This window comes from Poecile atricapillus, chromosome Z (genome assembly GCF_030490865.1).
Source record: "Poecile atricapillus isolate bPoeAtr1 chromosome Z, bPoeAtr1.hap1, whole genome shotgun sequence".
Lineage (NCBI taxonomy): Eukaryota > Metazoa > Chordata > Aves > Passeriformes > Paridae > Poecile > Poecile atricapillus.
Genome location: NC_081289.1, coordinates 129,380,236 through 129,404,430, shown reverse-complemented (window position 1 = coordinate 129,404,430; position 24,195 = coordinate 129,380,236). Strand labels below are relative to the sequence as shown.

The 24,195-nt window shown below is 35.8% G+C and overlaps 1 protein-coding gene across 1 annotated transcript in view; it reads left to right on the top strand.

Moving 5' to 3' along the window:
- The window catches only part of NDUFS4 (NADH:ubiquinone oxidoreductase subunit S4), a 46,469-nt gene that overhangs the window by 11,090 nt on the left and 11,184 nt on the right, over positions 1 to 24,195 (top strand). Inside the window, exon 2 of the mRNA XM_058864640.1 lies at positions 7,816 to 7,894. Within this exon, the coding sequence (XP_058720623.1) occupies positions 7,816 to 7,894 (79 nt within the window). The remainder of the gene's footprint in view (positions 1 to 7,815; positions 7,895 to 24,195) is intronic.

The following is a 24,195-nucleotide window of genomic DNA, read 5'->3' as shown; positions in this document are numbered from 1 at the left end:
CCCATCCCAGGTACAGAGTCCAGGACATGCCCATGTTAAATTTCATCTGGTTCATGATTGTCAGTCCTTCTGACTGGCAGGATCTCTCTGTGCAACTTCTGTGCCTTCCACAGTTCGTCCCAATTTAGTATCATTGTTGAACTTGTTTAGTATCCCTTCCAATCCTGCATCCAGGTTGCTAATGAAGATGTTGAAGGTTTGAGGGCCTAAGATGAAGTTCTGTAGAACCCCCCCTAGTGACAGGTTACCAGTCTGATGTCACCCCATTCACTGTAACCCTTTGTACCCACCCCATGAGCCAGTTGCTTACCCGTCCTTTAATGTGTTCTTCCAGCTGTGAGCTGGGCATTTTGTCCAGAAGGATCCTGTGAGAGACAGTACTGAAAGCTTTGCTGAAATCCAGAAAGATCACATCAGCTGGCTTCCCTTGGGCAACTAGATGTGTTACTTTGTCATAAAAGGAAATTGACAAGCAGGACCTTTCCCTCATGAAGCTGTGCTGGCTGTGACTGATGGCTGCATTGACCTTCCGGTGTTTTTCAGAATGGTCTTCTCCAAAACTTTTACCAGCTACTGAAGTGAGACTGACAGGCCTGTAGTTCAATATTTGTAAAGGCAGGTTAACATTTAGCTTCAAAGATGAATACTTCTAAGTTCCAAACGACAAGTCAAATGCTTATTTCCATATTAATTTAGTACATTTATATAACCATTGCTTCTTTTCATAAGTTTCCCTAACAGGAAAACATAGTCAGTTCTTCCCTATTTTCCAAACACACAACTGGAAAAAAAAAATGATTGCATATGAACTTCTTAGCAAGTTATATTTCAGTTTTGATCATTTCAGCGACTACAGAAATGTTAGTAGTTTAGATAAATTAATACTGCTTTTATTCATTTAGAAACATAATTTACTATGTTTAATATCATTTTATAGGCAAAGGAAAAAGTATGATCAACCAACTTCATCGAAGTATGAAAATAATTATGTATTAATGAGGAACTTAGTTTTTCTCCAAACACAAAAGTTACTCTTGCTGTTCATACTATGAAATAGAAATACATATTGCCGTTGGCGCTGTGTTTCATATTTTGCTTCTGTTGGAAAGTAGTAAGACTAGTAAGTGAAACAAAGTGAAAATAAAAACCATTGACTCTTTAAGACATTATCACTTCAGCTACAGTAGTGGGTTTAATACCAAGGAAACATTATCCCACTGTGTTTAAATTCATCTCTCACGAGTCTAACTTTGCCAGCTATCTTTATAAAAATGCATTATGTAGGGGCTAAATAAAAATATATTAGATCGAGCTGAATACTGTGATCTGTATTGTATTTGACATTGTGTAATTATTGCCTGTGTTTTATGTGCCAGAACTTCATAATGACTTGTATTTAGTCTGTTTAATCACAGTGTATGAGTAGGTTAGATGCTGTGGAAGTTGTTAGCTAGTAGTGTTTATTTTTCTTCTTTTTCAGAATTTAATGTTTTTATGGTGGCTATTATGTTGGCTACATTTTGAAGCTTATATTATTAGAAATGTAATAATATTAAATGCAATAATGTTAAAAAGGTTGGTTTTCTAAGAATTAACAATATTCAACATATTGAATGGTTCATCATGGCTTCTCTCTCTCTCTCTCTATTTATTTATGTCTGTATGTATGTATGCATATTCACATCCGCTGGTGCCCTGGTCTTTCAGTGTTGGAATACTTAAAACACCTTTTGGATTTACTTCTTGATGACTGTCTTCATTTTCATGTGGCACATGGGGCTTTCTTCAAGACCTTGTTTTACCTATACATTATGATCTGATTACCTGTTTTGTAATCCCTGTTTTTTTTAACCATATCTCCAACAGCTGACCAAAAGGGGGTGCTAATAGATCAAACAGTCAGATGTGTCAGAGGTTAAGGAAAAGTTTTTGTGCAATGGTTTAAGTTTTACTGCATTGTGTCAGGTAAATACAAGTTTTCACATCTGAGTGTTGTGTAATACTGCAATCACAGCACTGCTCTCCGTGGAAGGCAAATTCATGTCTTGTAAATATGGCAGCTTCTTACAATGTAGGGGTTAAGTGTGGGTTAGTTAGCAGATATTTATGGTGTTCAAATTTGTTGAGTTTTAGTAGTTGAATATAGATACTGAAAACTACCAAGTGATACGTTCACGTCGGATGCCTTAACTGAAATACCACAAAAGACATTCACTGGCCATTTTTTTACTGTGTGGTTTCTCCTGTTCAATGGCTTCAGCAGAGCTGGGACCAATAACTTAAGGAGGAAAGACCTAAGAATCTTCCCTGCAGCAAGGAACTCCTATGTTCTTATCCCACAGGAAGAGATAGTTGAGAGGCCTGGTACTGTTATGAAGATTGTAGTTTTCCAGTAGACTGAAGAACTTCAGTGGCTTCTTGCTAGACTACTTTATTTGTGTAGTAGGGATGTGGAAGCAATTTGTGACTTAGCTGTGACTGCAGATGATGGTGGAAGGGGAATACACACTTACCATGGAAGGTGTGGGTAGATGATCACAGCATTTGTTCTTTCAGGACACATGGTACCTACGGAAAGATTGGAAGTCTACAGACATACATTTTTGCTGCTAGTCCTCATTAATTCATTCTGTGTTACTGAAGTAACTGTAAGTTTCAAGTATTTAATAAGAAGACCGTGTAGTTTAGTCTTTGCCAGATATCTATTCCTGTCCTCTGTACAGTGTAAAAGACATTTTACATATCTAGTTTTATTGTGAAACTCTAAAATGCCAAATGGTAGCCCCAATTATTTCTAGATGCAATGTTCAGATAACTCTAAAGAGCTATGCACAGTGGAAGAAAAAGTTACTTTAACCTTTTTAAAATTCCTGACACTGAGACCCAGAAATATCATTAAAGTGTATTGTTTTGTAGCATATATATAAAACAAAGTCTATGCTGAAGTAATCAGATTGATGGTAAAGGCAAAATTTTGGTATGCAGTATTACAATTTAATTCAACTGTAGAAAGTAGTATAATGAAATTTTCATAAACTGTAGAAAATCTTAACTTACAGTTGTGTAAAATAATGGTACAAGATCATACAGATCAAGATTAAGGAATTGAGATTCCCAGCACAGTGGCGTGGGACAGGGAGAAAATCCTTTTGTGAATGTAAATTAAATGATGTTTAAATGGTGGACTCAGAAGATAAAGAAGCTGCTAAACAGTGGGAAGGTATATGGAAAATCATAAAGGAGAGACGTGACTTTCTTTAGTAAACCTTCATTTTTGTTTTACTAATTTTGAAGACTTTTTGTTTTAAAAGGTGGGCTTTTGCAATAAACCTAGGTTTTTACTTTTAAATGCCTGTTCATCACTAACAAGCTCTCTATAAGGAAAACATTCAGGCAGATTCACAACAGAGCTGTGGCCAGCTTGGAGCCTTGTCGCACTTTGTTTATTAGATAGCAACCATGAAGGAAGTTCATTTGGTGTGTGTTTTGATTAGGTCATTAATGAGCCTAGAAGATAGAATGGTTTATTGTTGCTAGCTACATGTAAAACTTCCTGTATAATTTCTGAAATTCTGAATTATTTTAACTGTCTATTTGTGATTATTCTAAGTATTCTATGTATAATAATTCTAAATCAGAGTTTGATTAGACTTAGAACAGGGTAGAAGTAGAATTTCCTGCTCTTAAGGCGTTGTCCCAAGATATTTCAACAGGATTAAAAAAAAACAAAACAAAAAACCCAAAACATAAGCAGTCAAAAAGAAACAAAATGGGGTAATGTATACCTGTATTTCTTAGAGAGAGAAAGGAAGAAAGCAGATTATCTTTCCAGAGGTTAGTAATAGAAAAAAGCAGTAGGATCTTGTGAGAATGGAACTGTAAAATGTATGTTCTATACTTCTGCAAGGTTATCCATCAGAAAAGCTACCTAAAAGTCAAGGTGGATGTGGGCAAATATTAGTGGGGAATTTTGTAAGAATTACTGTACTGTTGAGGATGAAATAAAAGGCTTAAATCAAGTGTTCACTTAAGTGATTTAGATTGCAAATTCATTAAACTTGCGGGTAGAATAGATACTATAAAGTTTATACCATTTCTAGGGCGAAGTTTGAATAATGAAATGATACTTGCCTTTGTGACAGATCGAGAAGAAGCAGTTGTGTGAAAGAGGTGCATTTCCTGGTTCTGTACTCAGATTAGTCCCTGACATTTGCTACAAAATTGCAATGAAGCATGTTGAAAATTAAAAAGGCATTCTGGGAATCAAGCTGCACTTTCTATTAACTTTCAAATAGCAGTATTTCAGTTCACATGACATTTCAGAGTTGCTGGTTTTTTCAAATTTCAGATTACTTTCATAAGAGAGATGCAACAAATGGAAATATTGTCAGCGTGTCATCTTTAAAGCACAACTGGTATTGTGCCAGACCTGGTGGAGATCTCTCCTCTGCTGACTGGAGATTCACTTTCCTAGCTAGTCCAAAAGCCAGTTTTTAACCACTCTTCAGTTAAAAAGTTCTTAGAGAAAATATGTTCTTTCCAACTAATTGCAGTCCAAGGGTGGACAGAAGACTGCTCGTTTAAGAAGTGTACAAGGTTGCAAATTCCAGTACCAGTTGTGTGTTTTTCCAGAATTGTGTAGTCAAGAGAAATGTCTGAAAAATTATAAAGAGAAGTTGACTTAGGTCAGTAAGTTGTCCATCTGCTTTTGAAGAATAGCTAAAATACCATGAAGAACTGTAAAGTATGATGCCTTGGAAGTTATCTGAGTTGACAAAGTCATTTAGTCCAAAAACCCAGCCCCCTCTGGGTAAAATGTGAAGGCATCTCAGAAAGAGATTCTTCCCAGTTTTAATCTGGTGGGGTTTTTGTCCTGCTCTTTATCATGGCATTAGTAAAAACAATGTCAAATGGCCTAATACTGAGTAGAAATAATTTTCAAGGGCATGGCATTTGTACTTTTCAAAGCTGATTAATGCCTTTTCTGTTTGGTATGAAACAACCCACTCTCAACCATATTCAAACTAAATTGTGCTGGATTTTGTTCATAATTGAATTTATATTACAAGAAAAAGTATCATCCTGATCAGCCTTTTTTCAGCTCTTGCATAACTGATTCTCTTTACATATTGATCAGACCTTTCCATAGAGCAAGATTCTTGATTCATAGTCTAGATGAGTTTTTAGAGAACGAAGGAATTGCATAATCCGATGTCCATAGTTAGACATACCTTTAGTGTATGTGAACGCTGTATTATATGAAGCTCCAGAGCACATGCAAACTGTTTTTCCTGTTACAATGTTTTTTTCCTTATTCAAGAGTGGATATTTTGTAGCTTTAACTACTTATGTCTGGAACACAGGTGTAATGCTGCTGTTCAGGGTGCTCTTAGGGTAACTTCTCTCTTGGTGTGTAATTGAATAAGGACCAAGTAACAGTCTGTTCTCCTAGTACTGCAGTGTCTTTCTATTCTGTTTTTATGATGTATTATTTTACATGAGAAAATTAAAAAATAACAGCTGTGTTGAGCCAGGAACACTCTGGTACAGAGATTTTGAGATAGCAAAGTAGATACCTTGAATTTTTATGGAATTATTGTGCTTCCTTGCACTTGAAAACTTCTGGTTTTTGAAACCAAGTAAATTTCCTGACAGATTTTGTCACTTCAAATAGGATTCCATGTGTCTGTCTGTGCCACAGAGTTAGGTGATTCTATAAACTTTGTGCTTTGGAGATGTTTTGAAGTTGTTAATGGCAATGTTGAAAGTATAGATTTATGTTAAATATTTCTGAACTGAACTTTGTCCCAGTTGCTTAGTTTCAGAAGGTTCTTTGAAAGAAAACTGAATTCCTGCATTTTTGTTCCTCATTTCTTTAAAATGGCCTTAATTAAATATGGAACACACTATTGTCTACCTGGATTTCTTCAAAGGTTTTGATATGCTTCATCAAAGCCTCCTCACAGAAAAGCTGGTGCGGTATAGTCCAGTGAAGTGGTCCATGCAGTGGGTGGGGAACTGGCTGCCAGTCAGCACTCAGAGGCTGGTGGTGCCTTGATCCTTTTCACAGTTGTAACCTGTCACAAGTGGGGTCAGCTTTGGGCCCAATACTGTTTGATTTATTCATAAGTGATTTGTGGGGGGATCTTGATAAACCCTGCTAAAAGTTTGCTGATGGAAGTGGACACTTTGGAATGGAAATTCACTCTGCAGGAAGAGCTAGACAGGCTGCAAGAGTGGGCTTACCAGATCCTTATGAAGTTCAACAAGAGCAAGATGCTGTTGTTCAACCTCGGAAATCATATTCCAGAACTGCAGCTATAGTCTGTGGTTTACCTGACTGGGGACTAGTTCTGGGTAAGAGACCTGAGGGTCCTAGAGGAAAACAGTCTCAGTTGGTGTGGACAGTTGCTTCTGAGCAAAGAGGCAACAGATTGCTGGGTTGCATCAACAAAGCATAACTAGCAGAGATGAAGAAGTTATAATGCCACTGTTCTCAGCACTTCTCATGCCATTCCTGCAATACTACATGGACAGGCTGGAGAGAGTCCAAAGAAATGCTGCAAAGATCATCAAAGGACAGGAAAGTCAGCCATGTGGGGAAAGGCTGAAGGAACTGGGCTGGTTTAATCTTGAGAAGACTTAGAGGAGATAATATGTTTCAGTTTCCTTATGTTTCAGTATTTTAAAAGGTGGCTACACAGAAGGTGGACACTCCTTTTTTATAGTGAGTCGCATGCAGAAGGAGCTAATGGTACTACTTAATCCTGTGGAGATTTTGGTTAGACACAAGGAAAATTTTTCACAATGTAGTTAAGTCAGCTATTTGAACAATCTCCCCAGGGAAGTGGTGGGTTCCTCACTGTTGGACAGATCAAAGATTCAGCTGGACAGGGTGGTGGGCCATCTTGTCTAGACTGTCTAGACTAGACTTTACCAAGAAGGGTTGGAACAGATGGTCTTTGAGGTTGTCTTCCAACCTGGTATTCAATCATGAGGTCAGAGAATTAGGTTTCTTGGCTTGTTTCACCTGCTGTTACATTATTTTGCTAAAAGATGATTTGTACTCAAAGGGCCTAATCCTGTCATTAGTGACATAATGTAAGCTAAAGGCAAATTTAACTTCTTAATTCAGTGATGTGGAATTGGGTTCTCTGTTTCCATATGTATCTTGCATGTTTAGCAATTATGCAAGAAGGTAAATGATATTTCCTGGAAATTAATAAGCTGACCCAAAATTATTTAGAAATTAAGCAAAATATTGGTAAGTTTTACCCACTCACAACCATAAAACAGTGTTTGGAGTATCAGGTTAGAGTTTGTTTAGTCTTTTTTGTTGTTGTTGTTTGGTTTGGGTTTTTTTGAATTTGTTAATGTCTTGTTATTGAAGTGTCGAATTGGAGCTTTACCATTACAAATAGATTTAGGATTTTTTTCCTCTGATGCCATCAGTTAAAGGATCAGAGTTCCAGAATGCTTGCAGCAGCCTTGCATTTTTCTGTCTGTTCGTGACAAACCAGCTACTGTACATTCATATAGAGCAGTACAGTCCTTGCCACTGGCACTCTCTCTGTGACAGAGAGCCTGTAGGCTGACATAAAGTGCAGCCTGTTGTGAACTGCTAAGTGGGAGTCTGCCAAAAACTCAGCAGACAGAACTAATTGGGGAGAAAAAGGATTTTTGTGCCCTCATCTCTTCCTCTTCAATTTTTTTTACAAGACGGATATTGTTAAAGTAACTTGTTTATGTAAGATTTGTCTGCCTCTATTTTCTCATTGCATGAATCATTTTTTAACTTCAAGTCTTGCACTGCAGGTCACTGAGCACTTCCACATGGCGGCTGGCGCAGCACCAAACTCGAGACACGCAACTCATCACAGTTGATGAAAAATTGGTAAGGGTTTTCTACTGAATACTATGATACAGCCTTCAGGGTTATTACTGCACAATAGGCATTCAGTATGGTATTCTGCGTTCTTCTAGGAAAGCCGTATAAATTGAACTATGAAGCAGCAGTCCTTTATACCCTTTTAAAAGTGGAACATCAGTAAAACATAAGTATGTGGATGAATATGGCATTCAAAGTGTTAAGCAATGTAAAATGATAAGTACCTTATTTATTATTGTTATATTTTAGTCAAAGACCAGTGTAAGCTATAATTAATAACAAGTTTATTATTTTTTAGATTTACTATTTCCTGAGTAGTGAAATTATACAGAATCTGCCAGCTTCCTGAAATTTTCTTCATTGGTACCATAATACTAAAGATACTGAGCAAAGATACATCATGGAAGATTATTTTTTACTATGCACATACACTCTAGCTTTTGAATATGCATGAAGATTAGATTACAACTGGAAACAAATGCATAACATTCTTCTGCTAATCAGCAGCAGATCAGAAATTTGGCAATCTTTTCTTGTAACTTCTTCCATAATGTGTGGTCTGTTACTTTAGATGCAACCTGACACTTATGTTTACATTATTCAATAGTATCATTTTTGTAAGACTTCTGGGGGGAATGCATCACAGCAGAAGCATGCCTTTCATTGGTTTTCATATCACTTCTGAATCTCCAGGAAAACAATGTTACTATCATATGTACCAGACAGTTCACATTGTATGTATATTTTTTTTATCCCTAAAGCTATACTAACTATCTAAGAAATATTTGGAATTTATATTTATAAATTGTACATTTATAATGATATGTACAAGTTGAGACAACTGAAGTTTATTGGGCCGTTGGGAAACTCCCACTTTAACAACTCTTTAGGGCTTTTTTCTCTCATTCTTTATGTATAGATGTAGCAATAATAATCTACATACAAGTAAAAAAACCAATCAGTTACTTCATAAATGTCTTTCTGATTTTAAGAAGTAACAGTATAATTTTATATTTAAAAATTAAGGAAAAAATAGTACTTTATTGTTGCAAATATGATTATCTTACTGGTCTAGTTGCATAACTTGGGATCAGGAAATTTGTATAGAGATTATGAGTCACTGTGTAAGTAAGACTGAACAAGTCAGTAGACCTACATTTTCCTAAATGACTACTAAAAGCACTAATGTTCTTTACTATTAAAATGTACATGTACATATACATATTTTTAAATACAACTTTTATAATGACTGGAAAGTATCACATTTCTCTATTGTGGCCTTGGGTGATGGATACATATGTCTGAAAAGACTACAATGGGAAGACAGCCCCACAAAAAAAATACCCTCTCATCTTTCATATTGAATTTAAATGTACATTATCTAAAGTTTAGTGTTGTACATTACTCTGTCTAGCTATGAGAGTTTATACTTCCAGTTGAGTTAAAGTGAAATTAGTTTGAAATACAGCTATTCAGTTCCCTTGGTGTTATTGTAAATACACTGAAAATGGAGTGCGTATTTCTAACGTCAGTATATGATGTCATTAAGTTGAAAACTCTCATATCATATTTGTTGAGGTTTTTTGAGTTCTTGTATTAAGTATTTTTATTTTGATACATACCATGTATGTAAATGAGTATTTAATCTTTATTAATGAAGTATTAAGTTAAATGTAGACTTGAATATTGTTATCTTATAGTGTTGTGCATGTAGGTCCACATGATAAATGCAGAAATCTTTTTTGTTTGTTTCTGAGAAACAAAAAGGAAAATTAGAAACTTCATTTGTAGATTTCATTAGATTTTGGGAATAGTTTCCATAATGTTGTAAATATATGTTCTTCTAATAGGCAAAAATGTTATCCCATCAGCAAGGAAAATTGTTGGATGTGGTTTTCAACTCTTTCAGCATTAGAAGTTCTCCAGACACCTGTTAAGTCTCATGTTAAAGTAGACTACTGTCATATCTTGTTTTAGGTTGCTGCAATATATTTCCTAATTTTAAGTATGATTAATTACAACCAATTGAGACTAATTTAGTGTATTACAGTAGTTTTCTATTAATTAAACAAAATATAAAATCATTATTTCCTTTCAACTTGAATTTAAACTAAACTCTGGAAATTGATGCTTGTCATTTAATTAAAAAAGACCTCTTCTATTACAGATTGTTAGAAATAATAAAATCATATTTTGATTGATTTGTTATCTTGGTCCTTTTTTTATTTTAAAGCTGGATATCACCTTATAGGTGCTTTTACTTGCATTTCAGAAAAAGCAAGAACAGGTGGAGGAGGGGATATGGTTATCCTTGTTTGTCACACTCGTCTTGTAACTTATTTGAAACTGAACTCTTCTGTGGCTTGATATTTACAAGGCTGGTAATGTAATGTAATGCTAAGGTTGTTGGAAACTTTTAAATGCATGTTGTAGTGGAATTAGTCTATATTTCCAGTGCTGTTGTAGACCTTGTATTCCTATGTGTACATGTATATGCTAGAACTTGTTCAACAGAATTATTTGGTTCAAGCAGTGCTAAAATATTCCTTGTGTTGGGAAACACAAATTAAATAGAAGAGGATGAGTATCCTGCCATTGAATAATTAGGTGGTAGTCAGTCACTTTCTTACTGCAGCCTAGACTCTGCTCTGTTAAATACAACATAAAATGTTGAAATAGTAAGAAATCCAGTAGTTTAAACCACATTCGTCACTAGAAAAAAATGTGTTCTCTTTAATGTAAAAGCAGGTAAATTCTTAGCTTGTATAGAATATATCCAAGAAATTATATTTTTGTCTCAGTTATTAGCTATTTTCGGTGAATACTGAATAAAATAACTTCTAATGAACAGTAAAACCTGAAGAAAATACCATACAAAATGAACGAAGCTCAACAGAAATACACTTCTTGCATCCCATTTTGATTCTCTGGCCACCAATCATGTCATATTCCAAGAGTCTGGACAAATAGCTGTGTGAAAAGAAGTCTTTTAAGACCTTGCTTACATTAGGAAATATGGGCTATAGAGGGCAAAGGCTGTCAGCAGCAAATTTCACTCAGGTAATGTTCCAGATTATTTAGCTGTTTGTGTATATGGCAGCATACATCATTATATTGTCATTATAAAAAGTTGAAGTGAAATGCCTGAAATGGGGACTTGAGCTGTTCTAATTCCTGTGATTTGTTTCAGTTGTTTTGAGTAGGGTGTGTCAATACTGTGTGTAGCTAAAAGTCATTCAATTCAGCATGTGTGCTTTAAGCAGTCTTCCGAGTCAGTGCTGGTAAGGCTGCATTGTGGATATTTAGCCTGGAGTTAGGCACTTTGCGGAGGTTGCTGTTTGCAGCTGAAAGGTTCCCACAGATACTTGTCAATAAAAGGACCTTTTTTATTGGTTAAATGATGATATTTCAAGAATGTTTCAAAATTAGAACTATTGTCAGAAGTAACCATTGCATTGCTAAAGCAGAATATTCAACTAATAATATAGATTCTGTAGCTCAGTGCAAAAGTTTTGCAAGAGCAGTTAACAGGGCTTGGTCACTGAGGAGTTGTAGTTACCTCACGGATGTTTTTATTCTTTATCAGGCCAAGATAAAATGAGTTGCTGCCCAGGGTTAAGCATTCCAGGCCATTGCTACACAGTGCAGTTTAAATGGTACTAAAATAGTTTTTTCAGCATGGTGAGAGCATCTAGGGGCAGACTATTACAAGAATGAAAGGCCGAACAGAATGATGCTATTAACATTTCATTGTGTGTCCTGCAGTGTTTCGTCTGTACTGCTAGTTAACCTTTTCTAAGTAATGGTTCGGAAGTCTTAGTACTGAACCTCAGTAAAGGACCATTTTCTGTCAGACTGTAGACAAACTCTGTGTAATTCATTGAAGATAACTTGTATAAACCAAACTCAGTACAGAAAATATGAACCTTTATTTGAGGGGGAGCATTTTATACTTTTGTAAGGGCACTCAAGATGAGCTGAAAATGCCATATATTGCAGCAGTCTAGCCTAGTGATATAAGTCAGTAAGGATGAAGGAAAGGCCATGATGTTGTCTACTCAAATTTTAGTAAATTCTTTCTCAACCCTTCCTCCTGAAAAAAATACCTCTCATGGCCTATATAGGTGTACTTTTCACTTGGGGGAAGTCTGGATGAGCCAAGAGTTAAGTACTGAAAGGCCAGATCCAGAGAGTGGTGGTGGATGAAGTTAAATCCAGTTGGTACTGATGATAAGTGATATGACTTATAACTGAGCCCAGGGCTTAGTGTCAGAGCCAGTCCTGTTTGATACCTGTATTGATGATCTGATCAAGGGGATTGAGTGCACCTTCAGTCAGTTTGTAGATGCCACCAACTCGGACATGAGTGTTCATCTGCTGAAAGGTAGGAGGGCCCTGTAGAGGCCTGGCTGACTGATTGGGGGGCTGAGACCAATGGTATGAAGTTCAGCTAGACCTATGTCCTGCTCTTGGGTGTCGCTAAAGGACACAAAATGATTCACACGAACACTCTCAGTGTCAGAACAAAACTCGTGACTTTATTCTCTGACTCCAGCATTTATAGATTCTCAACAATGACCAGGGATTGGATAATTAAGTTACCACCTTCCCAAGCATGCTGGTCATGTGAAACGTTCATCAAAACACGTTTCTTAGAAGGAATGTGATAAACAACTTATGTTTATAGGATTTTCATGGGAAAGTAACTAAAACTATGAAAACAGTATCAGAAGGTTTAATTTTCAGGGCGACACTTGGGTTACAGCAACTTCAGGCAGTGCCACAGGCTGGGGCAGAGTGGCTGGAAAGGAGCTGGGGGTGCTGGTGGCAGCAGCTGAACATGAGCCAGGCTGTGCCCAGGTGGCCAAGAAGGCCAATGGCATCCTGGCCTGGCTCAGCAATAGTGTGGCCAGCAGGAGCAGGGCAGGGATTGTCCCCCTGTCCTGGGCACTGGTGAGGCCACACCTCGAGTGCTGTGTCCAGTTCTGGGCCCTGAGTGCAGGAAAGACACTGAGGGGCTGGAGTGAGTCCAGAGAAGGGCAGGGGAGCTGGGGCAGGGTCTGGAGCACAAGTGCTGTGAGGAGCAGCTGAGGGAGCTGGGGGTGTTTAGCCTGGAGAAAAGGAGGCTTAGATCTTCCTTGTTCTCTTTAACTACTTGAAAGGAGGTTATAGCCAGGTGAGGTTGGTCTCCTCTCTCAAGCAATTGATAGGACAAGAGGAAATGGGCTGGATATTATGAAAAATTTCTTCACAGGAAGGGGTGTAAAGCATTGGAACAGACTGCTTCAGGATGTGCTTGAGTTGTCATTCCTGGAGATATATAAAGTTGTGTAGACATGACACTTAAGGACATAGTTTAGTGGTGGGCTTGGTTGTTCTGAGTTAACAATTGGATTTGATTATCTTACGGGCCTTCACAGTGATTTCCGTGATTCTAATAACTATTGTGAAGTGTGTGTCAAGAATCTCAGCAGCTTCCTTTTGGCTGTGTAGAGGTATCATTTAGTGTCTGTTTTAAATCTTTACTACTAGATAATCCAGGAGTGTATTAATAGGATTCTCAGAATATGAACCTTTTCCGAAAAAAGTTGTGGAAACCCTCCAGTCCATTTTTTCTAGAAGACTGTGTTATTAGCAAACATCACACGGTGTTTTCAGGATTGAGTCATAGTTTGTTCACCATCCAAATCCCAATTTTGGCTAGGATTAAAAATTAGTGAAATTGTATAATCTTTGTTTGATTAAGGAACTGTAGACTTTACTATAATAAACAATGATAATACTGCAGCTCAAAGTAAAATATACAAACAAGTGAAAAATAGTCTGGAATGATGAAACTTCTTCAAAACTTGATCTAGTAGTCTGCAGTGCTATGAAACAAAGGACATAGCAAATCAACACTTTAACATGCATTTTAAAGTGTAATCATTGCTTTCCCAAGAACTGAGAGTATATAATACACTTTACTCTGAAAACCAAAGCAGTAATGTGTCATAAAATTGTGTGTGAAACTGTGTGACATTGCATTGAAGACTGTGTGTAGGAGCTGTTTTTGCAACTCAGTGAAGAGAAACACTTGGCAAAGTATGCATTTATTAAGGCTTACTAGATTTTCTTTTATTGAAACTACTATTTCAGCCAAAAATTCTCCAAGCATTACCACTGTGTTAAATAATAAAGATACAGTGGATGTTCTGTGTTTCGGTTTTCAAAATACTGTTAACCCATTGTGGGTTAATGCCTTAAGAGTGAATTGAAACTATTCCTAAATTACCTTAATGGGATAAAAGAATTGCAATAATATTTCATTTAATCCAGTCTAGCTGCAGTATTTATTCAAGTGGCTACCCTAAAGAATTCAATTCAGGACAGTGTTTCTCTGTAGACGAGGAATCTAACTTACAAGTTTTTCTCTACTTTATATGTATAGCTCTGATAAGGATTCGTCATATTCTAAGCATACAAGGTACCAGGATGGTAACTTTTTTGGGGGTTTAGAGTTACTCATTCCCTCCTCCTAGCCTCAAATTTTCCTCTTGTGGCTTGTCTTCCCTCTATTTATTTTTTTTCTCCAGGTTAGATCAGAAGCTTGCATTTTGCTTCAGAATAGTGAAAATGAATAAAAAATAATGAAGTTGTTATGTAAAATTAGGCTAATAAAGATTTTTTCCCGGTCTTTACTTTGCAAATATGTTTTGAGAAACAGTTTTTAGTTTTGTGCAAAGGGGCTTTGCATATGAAGCCTGTACTTTGGAGAAGTACTTTCTTCAGTCAGTTGTGTCAAGTGAACAGGTGATCAACTTATTTGAACTGCGTTGTACTTGAGGCTTGAGATTTTTAAAACTGTTTTGTTCGCCTTTGGTCATCTGCAGTTCTGTGTTTAACTGCTCTGATGTTTGAATGATGATAGAGCCTGATTAAGGTATAAAACTACATTCTAGAATTATTTCAAAATAAATTATTTTAATGAAAGTAAAATATTCAAAAGAGAACACCATTAGGAAGTAAAAATGCAGACACATCTGCTTTAATAAAAATGTCTAATCTAAGAGTAGACTTGCATAGGGTTAAATGCTTAACGGCCTTTACTCTGCAGTCACTGGTAGTTTATGTGTGAAACTACATTTTTGCTGCAAAACATAATCTATTAAAAACTTATTTTTTCTATTTCTCTGTTTTACCCTGCCCACACACCCCCATTTCCTGTCCCACTCACCCTGTGAAGACTAAGAAATACTACCGTGGGGAGGAAAAAGCCTTCTTCAACTTAAAAAAGCAGATTAAGTGAAATTTAATATTTGAAGGGTTTAATGACTGAAGATGGTGATAACCTTTCTTATTTCATATACACCATTCTGGTCTGCCAGAGTATATACTGATTTCTAAGCATTATTTATTTTGTTTTTTTTCTAATAGAAATAGTTTAGCATATTCTTCTTTGTAGTTATGGTTGGTAGTTGCGTTTGGGCTTAATTACAGTACAAGCTCAGGTGTAGTTACCAGTTTTGTCTAGTTACATACTTTCAGTACTGCATATTTACTATATTTTTTCTGTTTGGAAATGAAATCCCTCCTCAGTCTGAGTATCCTAGCTCAATTCAGTGTGTAGTACTTGCTATGACTTGTTTTTGTAAGCAGCTGTATTTCAGTGAAGCTTGGAGTGGTTTAGAAAACCCAGGTGACTGATAAAGTGCTTTCTGTAAGAATGTCTGTAGGCAGCAAGTTACTCCCTATGATAAAGAATCATTCTATAACTGACAGTCCAAGTAAAGAAATTGCCATCACCTCTATCTGTTTTGTAAGAGCAATAAATATTGCTATATTACTAAAGTTGAGTTGAAAGTATTTCATGTGTTCAGTTTAGAAAACTGTACATTTTGCAGGTAGCTTAGAACCCTGTATAAAGTGATAGGTAGTTGTATCCATGAGGGCAATTTTATTCTCATCCCTATGTAGGTTTATTTTGGGTTTAGGCTGGGGTAAAGGATTTGGTTTTCTTTAGTCTAAGGATCTTTTCTTATGGTACCTAGTAGTGCTCTCTCTGCTGGCTGTTGGAAGGAGGAGTGTCTGTGGTTGAGCTTACACAACCCTTCTGAGTGTCTTGTTTTGTCTGGGCTTCATACAGCATTATCATGCAAAAATTTCAAGGCTTCAATCTATAGTACTTGCTGAAAGTATGTATTTTTGAAAATTATGTAGGGGTTTTTTTTTGTTTGTTTGTTTTTTTGTTTTAATTTCATTACATACTATTTCATTTTCTGTCAGAAAATAATGCTTTCGAAGTGCTTGCTGTGATGGCTGCTCAGAACAAATTAGAGGGTGTCATTGTGCTGTGATTAGTTTGGATTTCAAAGGGTTATTCAACATGCAAATACTTCCTTGGTTTTGGAAGTCTAAATATGCAAACCATGTTTCTAATCTGCTAGAATGCATACATGTAAGTCATTGATACAACCAAGTAATCAACAGGAGTAAGAAGTAACTTCATTTTTTGGAGCTCTTTCGTTCAGTAGTTTTTCTTTTTAAAGGGTGGTATTTCCATATTCTCATGAAACAGTTCCATTATCTGAACCATTTCTAAAACACTCTAAACACTAAAGTTAGTATTTATATTATGAAATATTTCTGTAGATGGCGTGAATTTTTTTTTTTTTTTCCTTTTCAGGAATAGTGAATAAATTCCCTGTACAGTGCTCATTTTTCTGTGCATTCAAGTGTGTCTTTCTGCATTTCTGTAGTACTAAGCTGTAGATGGACACCACAAATCCTAGCCTAAGAAAGGCTAGAAAACCATAGATCCTAAGAAAGCTCATTGTACAGACATAAAAGCCGTTTCTGGTCATGGAGTTCTAGCTGAATCATTTTATCAAGTCAGAAAGGAAAAGCTTACCTTGTCTGGAAAGCCTGGTAATTTCATGGGAATCTTTCAACATCTTGGTCATCCTGCAAGAGAGCTTGGAGCTTCTTCAGTGCTTTCTGACTCTACTCAGATCATCGGATGGAATCAGATGCTTTTCAAATTCTTGTTGGCATGTTTGTGAGGTATCTTTGGAGTACTTTAATACTTACTCTCTTCTCAAACTGGAAAAGTTAACCTGCATTAAGTGGAGACATGGACCATGGAGAGAGCATCTGATGTTCAACTGCAGATGCCATTTAGTTCTTGTGTTGTGAAGCACACACTACAGGGCAATTGCTTAGTCTCTTATGTACCTTTCATGGCATACTCAGTTCTACTGACTCGAAGTTTAAAGCAAAAGAAGGTCTTTGCTGATGGGAAAATAACTTTTATCCTATTACCTGTTACCCTGAAAACTTAGTTAACAGGTAAGACGAAGCTGACCTGTAAGGAATTTCTACAAAGATGCTGGTAAGAGCAGCATACCAAAGACAGTATTTTTTTAAAGATGTTTCAGTTGTGTTGCAGATATTTCTGAAAAATTGTGACTGGTTAGTAATTCTGATTAGAATTTCTGCAGAAGTTGTTGGTTTAGTTATCAGTTCATTTTCTGGATGTGCACATAAACTCACGTATAAAAATAAGTAACTGTTTTCGTATGTAGGCCAGCAATCATGTATGTGAAGTTTTTACTGAGTACCATATTAACGGAGCAGAAGCTGGTTTAAGATAAATATTGTAGCTTGCACTAGTATTTTATTATTTATTCTTGTGGTTGTATTTTTTCTTAAGACCACATTTCTGTTGCTGTGTTGACTCTGAAAGCATTCTTGAGTCATTCTGTATCTCTTGAGTCAGAAATAGAGTATCTTCTGTCTAATGCCTAGTTCCAGTACAAATTCTTACTTTTTTATCACCATTTAGTAAACAAAATTGTACATTGTACTCTCCTTTGATTTTTTTTCCCAACAACAATAGAAAACTAACAGGAAACATGTAGTGTTATCAAGTTGAATTTATTTGATGATGGATTTCTCTCAATCTTATTGGAAGGTATAAGACCGTGATTTCTGTCCTGTAAGTAAAGGCCAAGCATGTAAAGGCCAAAGCACTAATTAGCTAAAACCGGTCTTGAAGTAATCCTAATATGTTCTAGTTATGATTCAGCTTTTCTTAGAGGGAGATTGTTGAAACCATCAGTTTTAACTGGCTATATAGATAAATGTAAAGAAACCCATTTTGTCCAATGGTATTAAGGTATATTTTACTGATAACATTGAAACAGTTGAAGCCCCATCAACCCTTTCCATCCCCAACAGGAAGTAATGAGTGTGCTACTGTTAGAAAAGAACCTTCTAAAACACAGTTAAGGTTTAAAAGCTATGTGCACTAATTAACAAAATACAGTGAACATTTAAGCTGTTAATAGCCGCAACATCCCTGATGCATAGACCTTCAATATGCTAACACTGCATAACAGTTCTCTATTGTGCATCTCTTTAATGAGGGTAACTGTGTCAGTTCTTTTCTTGCTTCACTACCTGCTGTGTATGGAAATTATGTACACTATTTAGCACTTTCTTTCAACTTCTAAAGTGCATGCATATTACATAGAAGCATTACATCCTGCATTAGGGTAAGGGGCAGCTTTTAATAGGTCTGATTTCCTTGTAGTTTCTTAAGTGCAACTTTTCTTCTTCTAAAAAGCATGCACTAACAGGGATTTTGCTCTAAATTTGCATTTCTTGATTGGGGATTTGCTTCTGTTTTTCTCTCCTATGTCTCACACCACTTGTAACTGTATGGGCAAAGATCTATTACAGAAATAATTTCCTCTGTGAAGGAGATGTGAAGAATAGAGAACATGCATTACAATGAAGACAGACATTGGTTGAATTTCTTGATACTCTTAGTAGCAGACCATACAGCAGTGTCTGTCAAGCTAAACTTTAAAACACTACTTTTTGCCTTTTTTTCATCCTCACCTTTGATAAGTACCTTTTCTTTTATAAACAGAAGCCTAAGTAGTTGGCTGAATTTAGAATCTTAAAGTTAACTGCTGCTCCATAGCTACCATTCAAAAGGGAATTAATTAATTGGTAGTTTTGAGGTGAAAGGAAAAGAACACTAGAAAATGCATGATAATGGGATTTAAATTTTAGTATTCTTTGCTCTAGCTTCCAACCCTGGGACATTGTTAGTTAGTTAAAACTGAATTCACAATTAATGCTTCATACACTGTAGTGACAATCTTTCTTATTTTTTCATCATAGAAAATCTTAGCAGAGTTACCACTACCTGAGATGTTGCTGTACATCCAAGTGGGTACTCAACAGCACAGACCTTAGAATATTTGCTGTCCAGGTTAGATTAAGAATTGACCAAGGTGTTCCTGCCTCACAGCAGCAATTCCAGTACCTGTGTGTAAGTAGTTTCCTTAGTTCCCTTCAGGCTCTCAATGTTTTGCTCCCTTGGGTCTTTTGCAGCTTCAATGGATAAGGGAGCTTTGAGAAAAAGGCACATATTTAGCGTCAATTGAAACCCTTTCCAAAAGCTGAAGATTATGAAACAGGTGGTACCTGAATTTGAGAACTCTACTGGGGCCTTATTGGGAAATTTTCTTAATTGGTACTTTAAAGGAAGCTTTGTAAGGTTATCAGATGGGCATAATTTTTAAGTTTCTTATTCCTGAAAGCAGCAACCATAAAAAATTCATTTAAGGTTTATTTTGTAAATACACATAACTTTTAGTGAATGTTAAAAGTTAGTACTTTATTAGAATGGCATCAGAAGCACACAAAAAATACATAAATTATTTCCAGTACACAAGAGTAGCATGAATTTTGGCTTTCGCTTCAGTTATGAAGACCTCATCCTGAACTGCTGGTTAAGGCTCCTGGTGTCTATGATCAAAACTGCATTTAATAGGCTATAAATCATGTAACGATTTATGAATTAAAATAAATCAGTAATGAATAATTCAGCAAGATATTATTGAAATACTGTGTTTAGTTTTGCAAGACAACCTGTTTTACTGTGACTTACGCTAGGATTGTATTATAAGTAACCAGACCTGCAAACTGAATAAATTATGTTTGAAAAACATGCCATCACTGAACTACAAGTAAACTACAATATGCTATATATTTAATAGTATATACAAAATTGAACTAACTGGGGCAGTAGGTACAAAGTTCTTTATCCTAGCTGTTGTCTATCTGCTAGTACTTCTGTCTGTGTTCTTTCAAAGTTCTTTCCTGCCTGTTCTCTTGTTTTCCATTGAGAAATATTGTCTGTAAGAGTAGTTGCTTATGGTAGTACAGTAGGGAAGTGTTGCCATCATAAAAATTATTCTAAGATAAATCAGATTGTTTCAGTTGTTTGGTTACCCTCTTTCATTTTCTAAATGCAGGTAAACTAAGACGGCCTCCTTTTTGATTCGAAGGTCTGTCATCAAAAAATACATCTGTAGTCTTATTCTTTCACTAATTGATTTTCTTGCATGTTCTTTAATCTGAGCACTGTGAATTTCTAGTAGATTGTTTGAAATACATGCCCTGTAGAAAACTATTTTTAAAAGGCCTCACAAAAAGACCTAGCCACGTGTCTATGTGTACAAGCAAAAGATTTCCTTACATATACCTTGGATGACTTTTAGAAAGTATACTTTCTCTAAATATTGTTGGGTTAGAAGAAAAAGTAATTTGCAAGATCTTCTGTAGTTTAGACTTCTTTCAATCTTGTTAAAGATAATCATGCTGATAGTCATTTCATCAGTATAAAGAGCATTGCATCTACACTGTGATGCCTCTTACGAGTACTAGTAGCAACATCCATCCATTTTTATGAAATATACTCTTTGGCCCTGCCTGCCCCAGTTTTCTTCTATTTAATAATGATTTTCTTAATATAGATATATGGAGAAACCAAAGTGTAGACACAGCTATTTGATTTTGTTTATTTTTAGCATCTTTTTATTTATCCAGATGATATCTACACAGCTAAGACATACTGTTACAGGAAAATAAATACAGTATTAATGAATAGTACATTTTTGTTTCTTGCAGTTGTTTCTTGGCAGAAAAATTATACTGAACAAGAAATAATCTGTCTGTGCTGAAAGTGGAACTTAGATGTTTCATTTAATTTTAAAGTTTGTAAAATGTTGTTTACTTGTCCATCAGAACGCAGGCTAAATGGTTGGTAATTTTTCCAAGTGTGTCAAGAAAAATGCCTCTCTGTTTTGAGTCTTGTCAGGGTACTGAGAAGTGCAAATATTATATTTTTTCTTATATTTTTTCTTTATTAGTTTTTCTTTTCAGTGTTGTAGTTTAAACTAAAAAAAGCACGACTCAGCAGCTTTTCCCATAATTTGCCAGTAATCACTTCTGTAAATACCAATTTTCTGTGACTTTTGGAGGAGATGTCACTAGAAAATTTGGGAATGTACTGCAGACTTCACTTGAAGTGTTCTAAAGATGTGAAAGAAGGGCTGGTGAGAAGGATATTTTATACTTACTACTGTGAAGTCATGTTCCAGCTGTTATTCCTGTTAGCTCTTTCCTAGTGTTTTTCTCAAATCACAGAGATGCTTGTTTAATGGTGTGGGAATGTGTTATGCCATTTTATTTGTAGTATTTGTAGTATTTAATACAAGCAAGTATGGAATAGTATTAAGCATGTAAAATATTGGGAAAGTGTAGTGAGTCTTTGGAGCAGGACAACAGGGAAGTTCTAAAGGTGTTTTTGCAACTGCAGTGAATGCTCAGACATCATGATTGCTATGGTATGGCCTTAGCTGTGAAACATAAAGTGATTAATAGAAATGCTGAAGCTACCAGTGCTTGTTTTGGATGCTGACACTTCTTCTGCATAATGGCAGTCAGCAATCTAAGAAGTATTATAGTGGACTTAGCTTCATTCCAGTAATGTGACTGTTTCTGCTTCAGTTAGAACTACTTCATTTTCAGTTTCTCTTTAGTTTTTACAAAACTGCTTGTGAAAAGAGATTTTCTTAAAATGGAACCTTTCATGAAATCTCTGTTATTGCCTAATTCTGTTTCCCGTTTACAATGTTTGGTTTTCTTTTTAAAAATACAGTTCTTCAGGTGCTTTTTTCTGCTTCTTTATTGATCATTCTGCAGGATGGCAACATGGGAGAATATCTTATGAGTAATACCATGTTGTTCATCGTTTAATGTGATAATGCAAAATGATAGTGAAGCCTGAAGGAAAACTGTATCCTGTGTGATACAAAGTTTCCTAAGGGCAAATATGCTTTTTCCCCTTGTTTTGTCTGTAGCTGTTAAATAAATGTTGTCTGGCCATGTTTAGTTCATTCTGCTCCATTTTTCCACTTGCAGTTTACATGGAAGATTCTGTTCTCTTGCATTTCCTTAAAAAATACTGTATTGAAATGTAGAAACATAAATGTTCTAATCCTGACTTACAGTTAAGCAGCTGAGCACATTAAATAAAAACCTTCTTTTCACAGCAGCTACTTTGTGGGTATTATGCAAGATGTTCTGTGCTTTGATATAACAACTTCTAAATAAAGTGAATTGCAACATGAGTTTATAACAAAACTTTACGTAGCTAGTCTGGTAAAACACGTTGGAGGTGGGGAAGAGAGCAAGCTGTTGTAAACTCCAATAAAGTACGGAAAACGTCTACTTTCTCTCCATTCTAACAAGTGTAAAACTATTGAGGTTAAGTAGGTGGGGCAACCGGAAGTAATTGCTAAGGCCAGTGGCATTTTTGTGGTTTAATAAAGGCAGAAGCTAATTATTCAGTTTTTATTTATGTGAAATGATGCCAAAAAGGAGGTTCCTGTGGAGCAGCTGCACTCCTTCAGTGTTACCCTAATTTACCACAGACACAACTGTCACAAATAGAACTTTTAAACTTGATATATAGCCACGAAAGTAAGGAGCCCTTTGTCTGGAATGCATGCAGAAGAACTCCTTTATACAAATCAACCGGCAGATGACGGACAATGATGAAAATTTGATTCTTTGAAGTCATAATGGTCATTGAAATGTGTGAAATTCTGGTATTGAAAAGAGAGCGGCTAGCAAGACTCTAAATCCTGGGTGGTTGCTGGAAGCTTGCTGGGAGGTTTTTCTGTGTTTTGACATCAACTTCCCATTGCTTGTTCCCTGTTTCCTTTATTAAAAAAAAAAGAAAAAAGAAAAAAAAAGGGAAAAAAGGGGGAGTGCTAAACTGTAGGTAGTTAATAGTGGTTATGTACAGTTTCTGTCTTCATGGTGAAAGAAATGCCATAGAAGAAACATGACACCTTTATGCACACCTGACCCATCTATTCAAAACCATTTGTTTTCAGAGCTACTTTCAATCATTTTGTCTCTCTCCTTTAATTAGAGAGTTCCATTTCTTGTCCCCTTTGGAATTTCTGCTATTAATGGAGTACTTAAAAGAAGGAAATTCTCGTTTCCTTTAAAAGTCATCTTCATGCTGAATAGTGCTTTCATTGACACTGCCTCTGTGAATCAGTTTTTCTTACTGCTGCATAGCACATTTTGTTTGTTACTGACCTTTCCAGAACAGCTTTAGAAGGGTTTTCACAAACATTCTTAAATAATGTAAGTTGTAATAAAGAAAAATGCCTCTGTTTGTAAGAAATTTTATGTGATTTCTGCTCTTCAAAAAAAGTGTTTTGTCCCTTTGAGATTATTCCAAGAAGGGGCAAAATGCCTCAAAATTAGTCCTAAAATCTTCTTGAGTTACAAAAAAAAATTGAGTTTACGATTCAAATAATATATACATATTAAGAAAAACAGAATGTCAGAATGCACCTTTTAGTTGGCAGCCAGTTTTAAAAATGTGAAACAGGGTTATTAATTTTTAGTAAACCTATGCAGTTCAAATCTCAAGTCTTTTATATTGTCAACTAATATCTTTAAGATTTTGAATGCTGAGCACCTCACTACTATCTTAATATGCTAATACAGCAAAATTCATTAAGGAACACTTAAAAAAAAAAAGATAGTAATGTGAAACCAGCTGTCAGAAATATCTTTGTTTTGGAAAGTTGGTTCACAGGTAGTTTCAATGAGAACTTAAACTCAGAACAAAGCGCTGAAGACCCAGTAAAGAGTTTAACCCAATGCAGCATAGTTCTTTTCAAGTATTATATTGTTTTAATGGCATCTTGGAGCGGGAGCTTTAGCCCATTGAAATGTCGCTTAAAGGACAGGTTCTTCTGTCACTAGCTGGAGCTGTGTGGATGAAATGATCACAATAGAGTGTTGTAATGCATTTTAAAAGTGTGAGAAATCAGTTTGTCTAGACTAAGAGTGCGCCTACAGGGAATAGGAATCTTAGAGCTTCTGTGCTCTTTAGGTGTCAAGTATGTGATAGATGCCAAGCCTTTTTATTCCATATCTTT